At 51.2% G+C, this 12,037-nt stretch overlaps 1 protein-coding gene across 1 annotated transcript in view; it reads right to left on the minus strand.

Annotated features, from left to right (window-relative positions):
* The window catches only part of PADI4 (peptidyl arginine deiminase 4), a 57,539-nt gene that overhangs the window by 19,044 nt on the left and 26,458 nt on the right, over positions 1 to 12,037 (minus strand). The window contains exons 4-9 of the mRNA XM_024253522.3: positions 10,692 to 10,759; positions 8,777 to 8,894; positions 7,124 to 7,249; positions 4,833 to 5,011; positions 4,552 to 4,655; positions 799 to 910 (exon numbers count right to left, since the gene is read on the minus strand). Coding sequence (XP_024109290.2) covers positions 799 to 910; positions 4,552 to 4,655; positions 4,833 to 5,011; positions 7,124 to 7,249; positions 8,777 to 8,894; positions 10,692 to 10,759 — 707 coding nt within the window. The remainder of the gene's footprint in view (positions 1 to 798; positions 911 to 4,551; positions 4,656 to 4,832; positions 5,012 to 7,123; positions 7,250 to 8,776; positions 8,895 to 10,691; positions 10,760 to 12,037) is intronic.

The following is a 12,037-nucleotide window of genomic DNA, read 5'->3' on the forward strand; positions in this document are numbered from 1 at the left end:
TGAATTCCTGCTGGGGGTGACGGGGGAAATTTATGGACGAGGAGCATTCGCGCTGGGATTCACCAGTATGGATTGGAGACGGGGGATGGGAATGGGGAGGTAGGTCCAAGAGACAGCACCACAGGGGTGCGGCATGGAAGGACAGGGTCCCGAGGCAAAGCAAGGCAGTGGTGGGGAGGGTCAGTGCCACCCACCAAATGCCCACTGGCACTGCCCAGTGCCAGGCATTGGGGTGCTGGGCTGGATAAGGCCCAATCTCAGTCCTTGGGGCACTCCTGGCACAATGGGGGAGTGGCATGGAAACAGAGACTGGTAATCAGGTGTTTCCAGGCACAGTGGCAGGCTGGCCCCAGGGAAGGGAACCAGGCAGGCTGAGAGGGCCTGGAAACAGACTAAGCGGGAGGAGACGGGAGCCATGGAAAGTGCTGGAGCTGGGGTGTGACCTGGTTTGGTGGCTGGGCCCAAGATGGACAGCCTGGAGGAAGGACCACTTGAGGGGCTGGTTGAGCACCAATCTCCCGAGCTTCACATCATTTCCCGAGGCCACCTGAGTGTTTTCAAGCAGGAAGGTGGCTTTCATCTTGGTGACTGCAGTGGGCCTGCAGTGGCCCACAGCAAACGTCAGACGAATCACTTGCTTGAGCCTCCCGGCCCAAGGACCTCTCAGGTTCCTACCTCCCTGTCCATCTAAGGAAGGGTGGCCGGTGAGACACCAGGCTGAACCCCAGGAGCCTGGGTGCCCCAAGTGTCTCTTGGCCCTCAGGGACATTCACTCTGCCTGCCCCGCAGGGCACGTACCTGCATCCACTGGTCATCCATGTTCTCCTCCTCAGGGCAGATGGTCAGCCTGCACTTGGCTTTCATGGCCAGAGTAGTCACTGACTCCAGGAAGTCCTCATTTTCAAAAATACTAGAGAGAGGAGAAAAGCAGATTCTTAGTGTTCTGGATTTTGAAGCTTAGCCTGGAAGGATGGGGAGGGACACACAGGTGCTCAGGGGTCACCTGTGGCCTGAACAGAGGCTCCTGGCACGTCCATTCCATCTGCTCTTAGCAGGCATTAGCTCATGGAATCCATCTAACAAGTTATGAGGCAGGAACTAGCGGGTACCCCTTCCACCCGTGTATTAGTCCATTTTCACGCTGCTGATAAAGACATACTTGAGACTGGGAAGAAAAAGAGGTTTAATTGGACTTACAGTTCCACATGGCTGGGGAGGCCACGGCAGGAGGCAAAAGGCACTTCTTACACGGTGGTGGCAAGAGAAAATGAGGAAGAAGCAAAAGGAGAAACCCCTGATAAACCCATCAGATCTCGTGAGACTTAGTCACTATCACGAGAACAGTATGGGAGAAACCGCCGCCATGATTCAAACTATCTCCCACTGGGTCCCTCCCACAACACTTGGGAATTATGGGAGTACATTTCAAGATGAGATTTGGGTGGGGACACAGAGCCAAAGCATATCATCCTGCCCCTGGCCCCTCCAAATCTCATATCCTCACATTTCAAAACCAATCATGCCTTCCCAACAGTCCCCCAAAGTCTTAACTCATTTCAGCATTAACCCAAAAGTTCACAATCCAAAATCTCATCTGAGACAGGGCAAGTCCCTTCCTCCTATGAGCCTGTAAAATCAAAAGCAAGCTAGTTACTTCCTAGATACAATGGGGGTACAGGTGTTGGGTAAATACAACCATTCCAAATGGGAGAAATTGGCCCAAACAAGGGGGTTACAGGGTCTATGCAAGTCCAAAATCCAGCAGGGCAGTCAAATTTTAAAGCTCCAAAATGATCTTTGACTCCAGGTCTCACATCCAGGTCATGCTGACACAAGAGGTGGGTTACCACGGTCTTGGGCAGCTCCACCCCTGTGGCTTTGCAGGGTATAGCCTCCCTCCTGGGAGGCCAGTTTCACAGGCTGGTGTTGAGTGTCTGTGGCTTTTCCAAGCACACGGTGCAAGCTGTCAGTGGATCTACCCTTCTGGAGTCTGGAGGACAGTGGACCTCTTCTCACAACTCCACTACGTGGTGTCCCAGTAGGGACTCTGTGTGGGGGCTCCAACCCAACATTTCCCCTCTGCACTGCTGTAGCGGAGGTTCTCCATGAGAACCCCATCCCTGCAGCAAATTTCTGCCTGGGCATCTAGGCGTTTCCACACATCTTCGGAAATCAAGGCAGAGGTTCCCAAACCCAATTCTTGACTTCTGTGCACTTGAAGGCTCAACACCATGTGGAAGTTGCCAAGGCTTGGGGCTTGCACCCTCTGAAGCTACGGCCTGAGCTCTATGCTGGCCCCTTTTAGCCATGGCTGGAGCAGCTGGGATGCAGGGTGCCAAGTTCCTAGGCTGCACATAGCACAGGGACCCTGGGCCTGACCCATGAAACCATTTTCTCCTAGGCCTCTGGGCCTGTGATGGGAGGGGCTGCCGTGAAGACCTCTGACATGCCCTGGAGACATTTTCCCCATTGCCTTGTGGCTTAACATTAAGCTCCTTGTTACTTATGCAAATTTCTGCAGCTGGCTTGAGTTTCTCCTCAGAAAATGAGATTTTCTTTTCGATTGCATTGTCAGGCTGCAACTTTTCTGAACTTTTATGCTCTGCTTCCCTTTTAAAACTGTGCCTTTAGCAGCACCCAAGTCACATCTTGAATGCCTTGCTGCTTAGAAATTTCTTCTGCCAGATACCCTAAATCGTCTCTCTCAAGTTCAAAGTTCCACAAATCTCTAGGGCAGGGACAAAATGCCACCAGTCTCTTTGCTAAAACATAACAAGAGTCACCTTTGCTCCAGTTCCCAACAAGTTCTTCATCTCCATCTGAGATCATCTCAGTCTGGATTTCATTGTTCATATCATTATCAGTATTTTTGTCAAAGCCATTCAACAAGCCTCTAGAAAGTTCCAAACTTTCCCACATTTTCGTGTCTTCTTCTGAGCCCTCCAAATCGTTCCAACCTCTGTCTGTTACCCAGTTCCAAAGCTGCTTCCACATTTTGGATATCTTTTCAGCAACGCCCCCCTCTACTGGTATCAATTTACTGTATTAGTCCATTTTCACTCTGCTGACAAAAACATACCTGAGACTAGGAAGGAAAAGAGGTTTAATTGGACTTACACTCCCACATGGCTGGGGACGCCATGGTAGGAGGCGAAAGGCACTTCTTACATGGCGGCGGCAAGAGAAAATGAGGAAGATGCGAAAGTGGAAACCCTTGATAAAACCATCAGATCTCATGAGACTTATTCACTACCATGAGAACAGCATGGGGCAAACCACCTCCATGATTCAAATTATCTCCCACCAGGTCCCTCCCAGAACATGTGCAAATTATGGGAGTACAATTCAAGATGAGATTTGGGTGGGGACACAGAGCCAAACCATATCAACCTGGGAGAAGACACAATATGAGTTCACTGTTCAAGGTCACACCACCTGGAACAGTGCTGGGACTGGAATACAGTCCTCACTGGATTCCATCCTGCGTCCTGACCACATTACCCTCTTACTCTTCTGTCCCTGAAGCTATCAGAAGAGGAGAGGAGAGGGTCTCCTGAGACCCCAGCACACTTGTCAGGGGCTCTCAGACTGCAGGAAGATGGCCTGGGCCTCCCCAAAACACAGATGGGCCCCGTCCCCAGGGATAAGACCCAGCAGCTCACAGGCAGCCAGAAAGGTGCATTTTATTTAATTTTAATTTAATTTAATTTAATTTTTTATTTTTATTATTTTTAATTTTCTCGAGATGGAGTCTTGCTCTGTCGCCCAGGCTAGAGTGCAATGGTGCAATCTCAGCTCACTGCAACCTTGGCCTCCTGAGTTCAAGCGATTCTCCTGCCTCAGCCTCCCGAGTAGCTGGGATTACAGGCACATGCCACAACACCTGGCTAATTTTTTGTATTTTTAGTAGAGACAGGGTTTCACCATGTTGGCCAGGCTGGTTATTTTATTTTTGAGATGGAGTCTCGCTCTGTTGCCCAGGCTGGAGTTCAGTGGCGCAATCTCAGCTCACTGCAACCTCCGCCTCCAGGGTTCAAGCAATTCTCATGCCTCAGCCTCCTGAGTAGCTGGATTACAGGCATGCGCCACCACGCCTGGCCAATTTTTGTATTTTTTAGTAGAGATGGGGTTTCACCATGTTGGCTGGGCTGATCTCAAACTTCTGACCTCAAGTGATCCACCTGCCTCAGCCTCCCAAATTGCTGGGGTTACAGGCATGAGTCACTGTGCCCAGCCCAGAAAGGTGCATTTTAAATGAGTTCCCAGGAGTTTCTGGTGCACAAGGTCCGTGGGACACACTCTACAGGCCCCTGGGAGCTAACATAGCCTCAGCTGCATCAGGGCAGGCCAGAGGCAATGAAAACAACAGTAGGGAATCTCCCTGCCTTTTCAGAGCCCCCAACAAGCAGCAAGCTCTCAGTGGGCAGGGGAGGGGTGACTGTTTTTCCCATCACACAGTGAGTGCTGCGGATGGAACTCAGGCTCTTTGTTGCTGGCCCAGGGCTCCCCCTGAGGTGTCTGGACCCACCCCAGCATCCCAGGGCCTCTCACCTGCACGCGTACACCTCCTGCGGGGGCTGGGTGTTGGGGGTCATGATCCAGGGTGCCACGCGGAAGACCACGCTGTCTTGGAACACCACAGCCTCGGGGAGCTCCTGCAGGGGAGGGGGTAAGGGGAGGGAGGGGCTGTCACCGCCACCAGGGCCCAGCACCTACCACTTCCCGCAGCTGTTTGGAGTCCCCCTGCCCAGCTGGGCTCTGTACCCCTTACCCCAGCCAGGCCACTGCCTGGAAGCCCAGGCCCCCGATGCAGGGCTGCCTTCTCGGCCTACCAGGTTGGACGTGTCCAGCATGGAGACGGTGAGGGTAATGAGCCCCGGGAAGTCGGTGTCCGGGAAAGCGAGGGCCTCCACGTAGAAGTCCGTGTTGTGCTTTCCACCGGGGACCATCAGGTAGTGAGAGGGCCTGTTGGGACCCAGGACTGCCCTGCACTTGGAGGACAGTTTGCCCGCTAGGAGAGAGGCAGGGGAGACTCAGGTTTGCGTCTCCACTTCTGAAGACCTTTCCTCCTCTCCCCAGTGCTCCCCAGAAACCTTTCCCAGGGTCACCGCATGCCACCATCAGAGAACCCCTTGCAGCCTAATCTGGCCAGTCCCCTTAGGAGAAAAGGACCAAAGTCCCAGCTGGGACACTGCTCCCTGGCTGAAGTCCCAGAAGGGTGTGGCAGGGGTGCCTGAGCCATTCCAAACTTTACAGGAAGTCCAGTATACACCATTCCTTCACTCATTCCTGAGCATCTGCTCTAGCCAGATGTCAGCGGGGGACAGGGGCACAGCAGGGGACCAGGGAGACAGAGTCACTGTCCTCCTATCCTCACCCCCAGAGAGTACACAGTCTTACGGGTGAGTAGGGAGAAGAAGAGATCATGAAAATAGCAGACCGCTGTGATAGAGGGAATCCCTGAGGACTTCCTGGAGGAGGTGATGCCTGGGTGGAGGCAATAAGTTGAACTGTCACCAAATCAGTGTCAGTTTAATCACTTTAAGAATGAAACAGGTCGGGTGCGGTGGGTTACACCTGTAATCCCAGCACTTTGGGAGGCCGAGGCAGGAGGATCACAAGGTCAGGAGATCGAGACCAGCCTGGCCAACATGGTGAAACCCCATCTCTACTAAAAACACAAAAAAATTAGCCAGGCATTGTGGCGGACACCTATAATCCCAGCTACTCGGGAGGCTGAGGCAGGAGAATCACTTGAACCTGGGAAGTGGAGGTTGCAGTGAGTCGAGATCGCACCGCTGCACTCCAGCCTGGCGACAGAGAGAGACTCCGTCTCAAAAAAAAAAAAAAAAAAAAAAAAAAAGAAACAGAGGCTGGGTGTGGTGCCTGTAATCCTAGTGCTTGGGGAGGCTGAGGCAACTGGATCATTTGAGGTCAGAAGTTCGAGACCAGTCTGGCCAACCTGGTGAAATCCCATCTCTACTAAAAATACAAAAATTAGCTGGATGTGGTGGCACATGCTTGTAACCTCAGCTACTGGGGAGGCTGAGGCAGGAGAATCGCTGGAACCCTGGAGGTGGAGGCTGCGGTGAGCCGAGATGGCACCACTGCACTCCAGCCGGGCAACAGAGTGAGACTCTCTCAAAAAAAAAAAATTAAAAAAAAAAAAAAAAAGGCATGGAATAGACCAGGCAGAATGATCAGGATCAGAATGATTGTGAGGCCCCCGCAAAAAAAAACCCTCCCACGGCGTTCTCCATCTCCTTCCATCCGGAAGCCAAAGTCAATATACGCCTACCTGACCGCCCCCTTCCCCTCTGCCCTGTCTCTTCCCCCACTTTAACCCTTGCACATTCCACCCCAGCTGCACTCGCCTCCCTGCATTCCTCCAAACCACAGGCATGATCTCACCTCAGGGCCCACGCACTTGCTGTTCCCTCTGCCTGGAACGCCCTTCCCCTAGGTGTCTGCCTGGCTGTTCCTATACCTCCCTCTGCTCACATGGCATCTCATGGGGGACACCTTCCCTGGCCACCCTCTCTCCACATACCCCCAACTCCACTCCTCCCTCCACATCCCCTTCCCTGCCGCATTCTTCTACGTAGCATGTCACAGTGTTGGACACGCTAGGTGTTTTATGTAATTATTTTACCTATAGTTCTCCCAGCCACTAAGATGAAAGCAACACGAGGGCAGGGACTTGGTCACAGTCATGGCTCTGTGCCCCGTGCCTGGGACCAACCTGGCACCTACTTAGTTGCAGGTGCTCGTGGGTCACTGAGAAGTTCCTGATGTCTCTGAGGATGTTGCAGAACAAATGATTACATGCCACATGCCGTCAGCTTGCACTCAAAGTCTATAACCAGGAGGGGTGTGTGTGTGTGTGTGTGAGAGAGAGAGAGAGAGAGAGAGAAAAGCAGGGAGCAATAACGAGTCAGTTTGTCTGTGTCCTCCAACTAGAAGGTAGTAGACAAGATGTTGTCTGTCTTGCCGACTGCTGTGTCTGCTGTTCTTAGAACTCGGCACATAGTAGGTGCTCAGGATTTATCTGCCACACAGCTGTGTGACGGGATTGTGCCCCGTTGGCCAGGGCAGGAGGGGAACACAGATGGGGATGACTTACATGTGGCCTGAAACACCCTCACTTTGTCCATCTCAGACCTGGCCACATGGAGCACCAGCCTATGGTTGGTGAAGAAGTCCTTGGGGGTCTTTGTGCTCAGGGTCATCAGCGACATGTCCTGCAGGTCTGGGATGAGAAGGACGTTGCCTGAGTCACAGGCCCCTGAGACCACTGCTGGTTTCCCATAGCCACCTCCGGGAGGAGCCTCACACCCCACCGCTCCCCTGAGACCTCCCTTTACCATGTTGCCTGGTTTTCTTTTCTTTATGCTATTTTGAGTATTTAAATGATGGTGTTCATTTTGGAATGAGAGTTCATTAAGGTTTTGGTCTCCTCCCACTAGGATGAGCTGAGGATGTAACCTCAGCGAAGCGAGGACCACATTTATTAATATTTTGTTCCTTGAAATGTTCCCTGAATCTTGAACCTAGAAAGCCGAGAACTCCCTAGAACAATGACCAGCAGGCAGCAGGCGCTCGGCTGAGATTTGTGCAATGAACGAGTGAAAGGTTTCTGTGCTGGTCCTGAGCAAGAAGTGTGGTTTGTGAACCAACTTGAACAATAGCCAAGAAGGGGTAGAGGGTGGGGAGAGTGAAGAGATGGTTCCCGAGGGACTGACTGATAGCCAAGGGCTTAAAGGCTTTGCGGTCAATTTGGTTTGAATCTGGGATCTGGGTGGGCTTAGGAAAGGGATTTCAGGTTTCTCTGCCTTTGTTTCCTCATCACTAAGACAGGGGCAAGAGTTGTACCCACCATAGAACTGTTGTGAAGATAAAGTGAGGTGATACACAGTGCTTATACCAGCTCTTGGCACCCCGGGAGTGCCCACAAAGGGCAGCTGTTGTGATTATTACTGCATGTCAGGCACTGTACAGAGACTGCCCCCTGGCATCGGGCCAGGCCAACTACATGCAACTTGAAAATACATCCATTTCTATGTTATTCTAAGAGCTCCCCAGGAAGGCCTGCCAGCCTGAGCCCCTTAGCACCTTCCTCCAGCGCAGGTGGATAATGTGTCCTCACTTCAACCCCAGAGCCACCCCCTTAGCAGCCCAGAGGTTTGCCTGCAGAGATCCTGCATCCCCCACCATCCTCATGCCCCTAAACCTGCTCCGGTGTTGGGACGTCCGGGGTTCAAACCCCGAGTCTGCTATGTATCAGTGCTGTGACCTTGGGCAAATTGCTTAAGTTCCCCATGCCTTGGTTTTCCTGTCTATAAAGGCTTATGTTGGAAGATCAAATGAGTTAATCATTCCAAAGGGCTCAGAGTCGTGCCCGGCCTATGGCAGAGGTCTCAGGGGCTGCTCTGATATGAGTTTGGGAATGAGAAGCTTTCATTTCGAAGGATTTCAGGTTCCAGGTTTGACCTAAGAGCGTTTAGGTTGGGCAGCAGGGTGAGGCATGGAAACTGGGGCCTGTAGGAGGCATCAGGAGACAGCACTGGCCTCAGCTCTTCCCTGACTGCTGTGTGAGCTTGGAGAGGTCACTTGCCCCCCGAAGGCCTTTGCCCATTGCTTCACCTATAAAACAGACATGCCAACAAGAACATGCTTTCAATAACCCTTATTTCAGAGGGCCGTCACCGGGTTTCGGCCATGTGGGCAAAAGGGCTTTGTAAAAAGCCCTTCCCATTAGCTAGCAAATGCTCTTTACCTTCGCTGTCAAGCACTTCATCATCCTCGCAGTCCATGGCAGAAGATTCGAGATTGTCTCTGTCACAGTTCACCAGCAGGATGGCACCCTGTCCACAAGGGCCCCAGGTCCAGGTCCTCTGGACACCAGCAGGGAAGAGGCATGCTTAGAAACTAGCATAGAGCCCTCCAACTCTTGCAAGAAGCATAGCAACTCCCCATTACATCTTTTTTAAAATTTATTTATTTATTTATTTATTATTTTTTTGAGACAGAGTCTCCCTCTGCCGCCAGGCTGGAGTGCAGCGGCGTGATCTTGGCTCACTGCAACCTCCGCCTCCCGGGTTCAAGTGATTCTCCTGCCTCAGCCTCCTGAGTAGCTGGTACTATAGGCGCGTGCCACCACACCTGGCTAATTTTTGTATTTTTAGTAGAGACGGGGTTTCACCATGTTGGCCAGGATGGTCTCAATCTCTTGACCTCATGATCCACCCTCCTCGGCCTCCCAAAGTGCTGGGATTACAGGCGTGAGCCACCACGCCTGGCCCCCATCACCTTTTTAACCCAGTGCAGTTTACACATCTTGCTCCTACATCAATTAATTATTTGATCTCAGGAGTGGATTTTTGTCTTTTACTCCAAAACTCACAACCAAATTCACCCAAAACACAATTCATCCATTTAAAAAAAGGAGCCCAAGACAGTCGCATGGATTTTAACAGCTTTTAAGAAATGTTGGCTGGGTGCGGTGGCTCACACCTGTAATCCCAGCACTTTGGGAGGCTGAGGCAGGCAGATCACCTGAGGTCAGGAGTTCAAGACCAGCCTGGCCAACATGGCGAAACCCTGTCTCTACTAAAAATACAAAAATTAGCCGGGTGTGGAGGCGTGCACCTGTAGTTGCAGCTACTCAGGAGGCTGAGGTAGGAGAATCACTTGAACCCGGGAGGCGGAGGTTGCAGTGAACCGCCATTGCACTCCAGCCTGGGAGACAGAGCATGACTCCATCTCAATAAATAAATAAATAAATAAAATGTTGAGCTTGACAAACCAAATGCAGCTAAATATGTACGTCAAGATTCTAATCTAAATAGTTACTATTATGTGAACTCTTAATTACTCATTCAGCAAAGTGTGGTACTATTCTTAGCAGCCAGTTAATATCTGTCCAGAGATTAAAGCACATTAAGCAGCCCCACCCTTTAGGGATCTAATAGTGATGGTGCCTCCCTTCGAGGGAGAGCGTTTGCCCCCGGGAAATGACTGCATTTTGGGAGGGATACAGGGACAGATTCTACTCCTAGAGTTGTAATTTTTCTTCCCACTTTTGCTGACCCCAAAAAGGATCTTCATCTTTTCACAGGGCACAGCCCCCAGTGCACACCAGCATAAAATGGTGCAGGCAGCTCTGGGGTTTCAGGTTTACCTGCAGACTCTGGTTTAAGACAGCGTTCACCTGCCCTTTCTGCACATCCCATCATCCAGTCTTTCCACAACACACCCTCCCTCCCTCTCCCCACCTGGCTCCTTCCCGCCTCTCCCGCTGCCATTTCTTCCTTTCTCTGTTATTCCCCCATGTAGACAGCTCTGCAGAAATCTCTCCCATATCAGCCATAGAGCATGGAGTAGGGAGTTTTTGAGCCAGAGTCTAGTCCTGCCCACGAATTTCCTCTCTGCTATTAACTGGGTGACTCAGTAGCGTTTCCAGTTTGTAGAATAACACATCTGAACCCACAATTGGTGAAAATCTGATTTTGTAAAATAGATGGGAAATACATAAACCAAAATATTAATGGTGATGCTAATTTTCTTTCTCTCTTTTTTTAAACAGTTAACATGGAATACGTGAGACAGAACAGCATTTACCCCATCACCACAAGGGGGCGCCCGGGGAGAATCCAGCAGAACTAGGAAAGGAGCGTTTGGGTGAGCGGTACCTGATCTTTCACAGCTCTGGTTGGCTTCACTTTGCCGGTGCGGGTGATGTCTGCGCACAGGGAGATTTCTGAAATCCCATCAAGTAAGAGGAGAGGGTTGGTGGGGGTCCGGGGTTGGGGCACCCAGCCTGGCCCTGAATGGGCAGGTCCTTTCCCAGGGGATTGTGTGCACACATAGTGGGAGCCCCTCTTCCTCTCCTTCAGAGGAGACACAGGTTCAAGACATCCCTCCCCCATGGCCCCCAGGAAGTCTGGCTACAGTTCGGACAGCAGAGCTGGGGCCTCTGACCATACCTGTTCCCCTTCAGCGGGGCCACAACTGTGATGTCCAGAAGACCCTGCGCGTCTGGCCACCCCCAGGGATTTTAGAAGGAATTCCCAACCACCACAATGAGAGGTTCAGTGTGAAGCCTCTGCAGGCACACTCTGCCAGGCTCTCGAAAGACTCTGGCCCCAGCCCTCAGTGACCTTGGGATGGGGGACCCAGCGGTGACACCAGCCCCACCGGCTCTTCATGGCACGTGTTGTGACTGTATCTGGGGAAAAATTGCGACCCTGAACATGCCCCCGACTCTGTCCAAATGGCTTGGCTGAGAAAGCAAACATTTGTTTGTAAATCCTTCCTCCCTCATCCGAATATATGACCGCTAGGTCATTCCAATAAAATAGATCCGTGTGCCCCACAGCATGATATGGTGACCCTTGTCCCACATGAGACTGACCCAGATGACCTTCTAAACATATTCATAGCCGCGTCTTAGTTACGGCCAGGGAAGCATTGTCCTTTCGTGGCCTGGACTTCCTGACTCCTTCACTAACCAATTGCATGACCTTGGACTAGTCTGTTTAGCTCTTGTGCCTCAGTTTCCTCATCTGTAAAATGGGATAATAATAATACCAATTTCACTGGATTGCTGTAAGGATTAAATGTAAAATCTTAGCACAATGCCTGGCAATCGAGTAAGTGCTGTAGTATTATTATTTAAATATGCATTAATGAATGAAATGCATTAATGAAATGAAACCTGAAGATTCTATATGCTACATATTATACATATATGTGTGTGTATATATATATTTTTTAGTTTTTGAGACTGGGTCTCACTCTGTCACCCAGGCTGGAGTGCAGTGGCACAATCATGTAGTCTTGACCTTCTGGGCTCGAGCAATCTTCCCACATCAGTCTCTTGAGTAGCTGGGACTACAGGCACATGCCACCATGCTCAGCTAATTTTTTTTATTTTTTGTAGAGACAGGATCTCACTATGTTGCCCAGGCTGGTCTCAAACTCCTGGGCTCAAGCGATACTCCCGCCTCCGCCTTCCAAAGCGCTGGGATTGCAGATG

Source organism: Pongo abelii, chromosome 1 (assembly GCF_028885655.2).
Source record: "Pongo abelii isolate AG06213 chromosome 1, NHGRI_mPonAbe1-v2.0_pri, whole genome shotgun sequence".
Lineage (NCBI taxonomy): Eukaryota > Metazoa > Chordata > Mammalia > Primates > Hominidae > Pongo > Pongo abelii.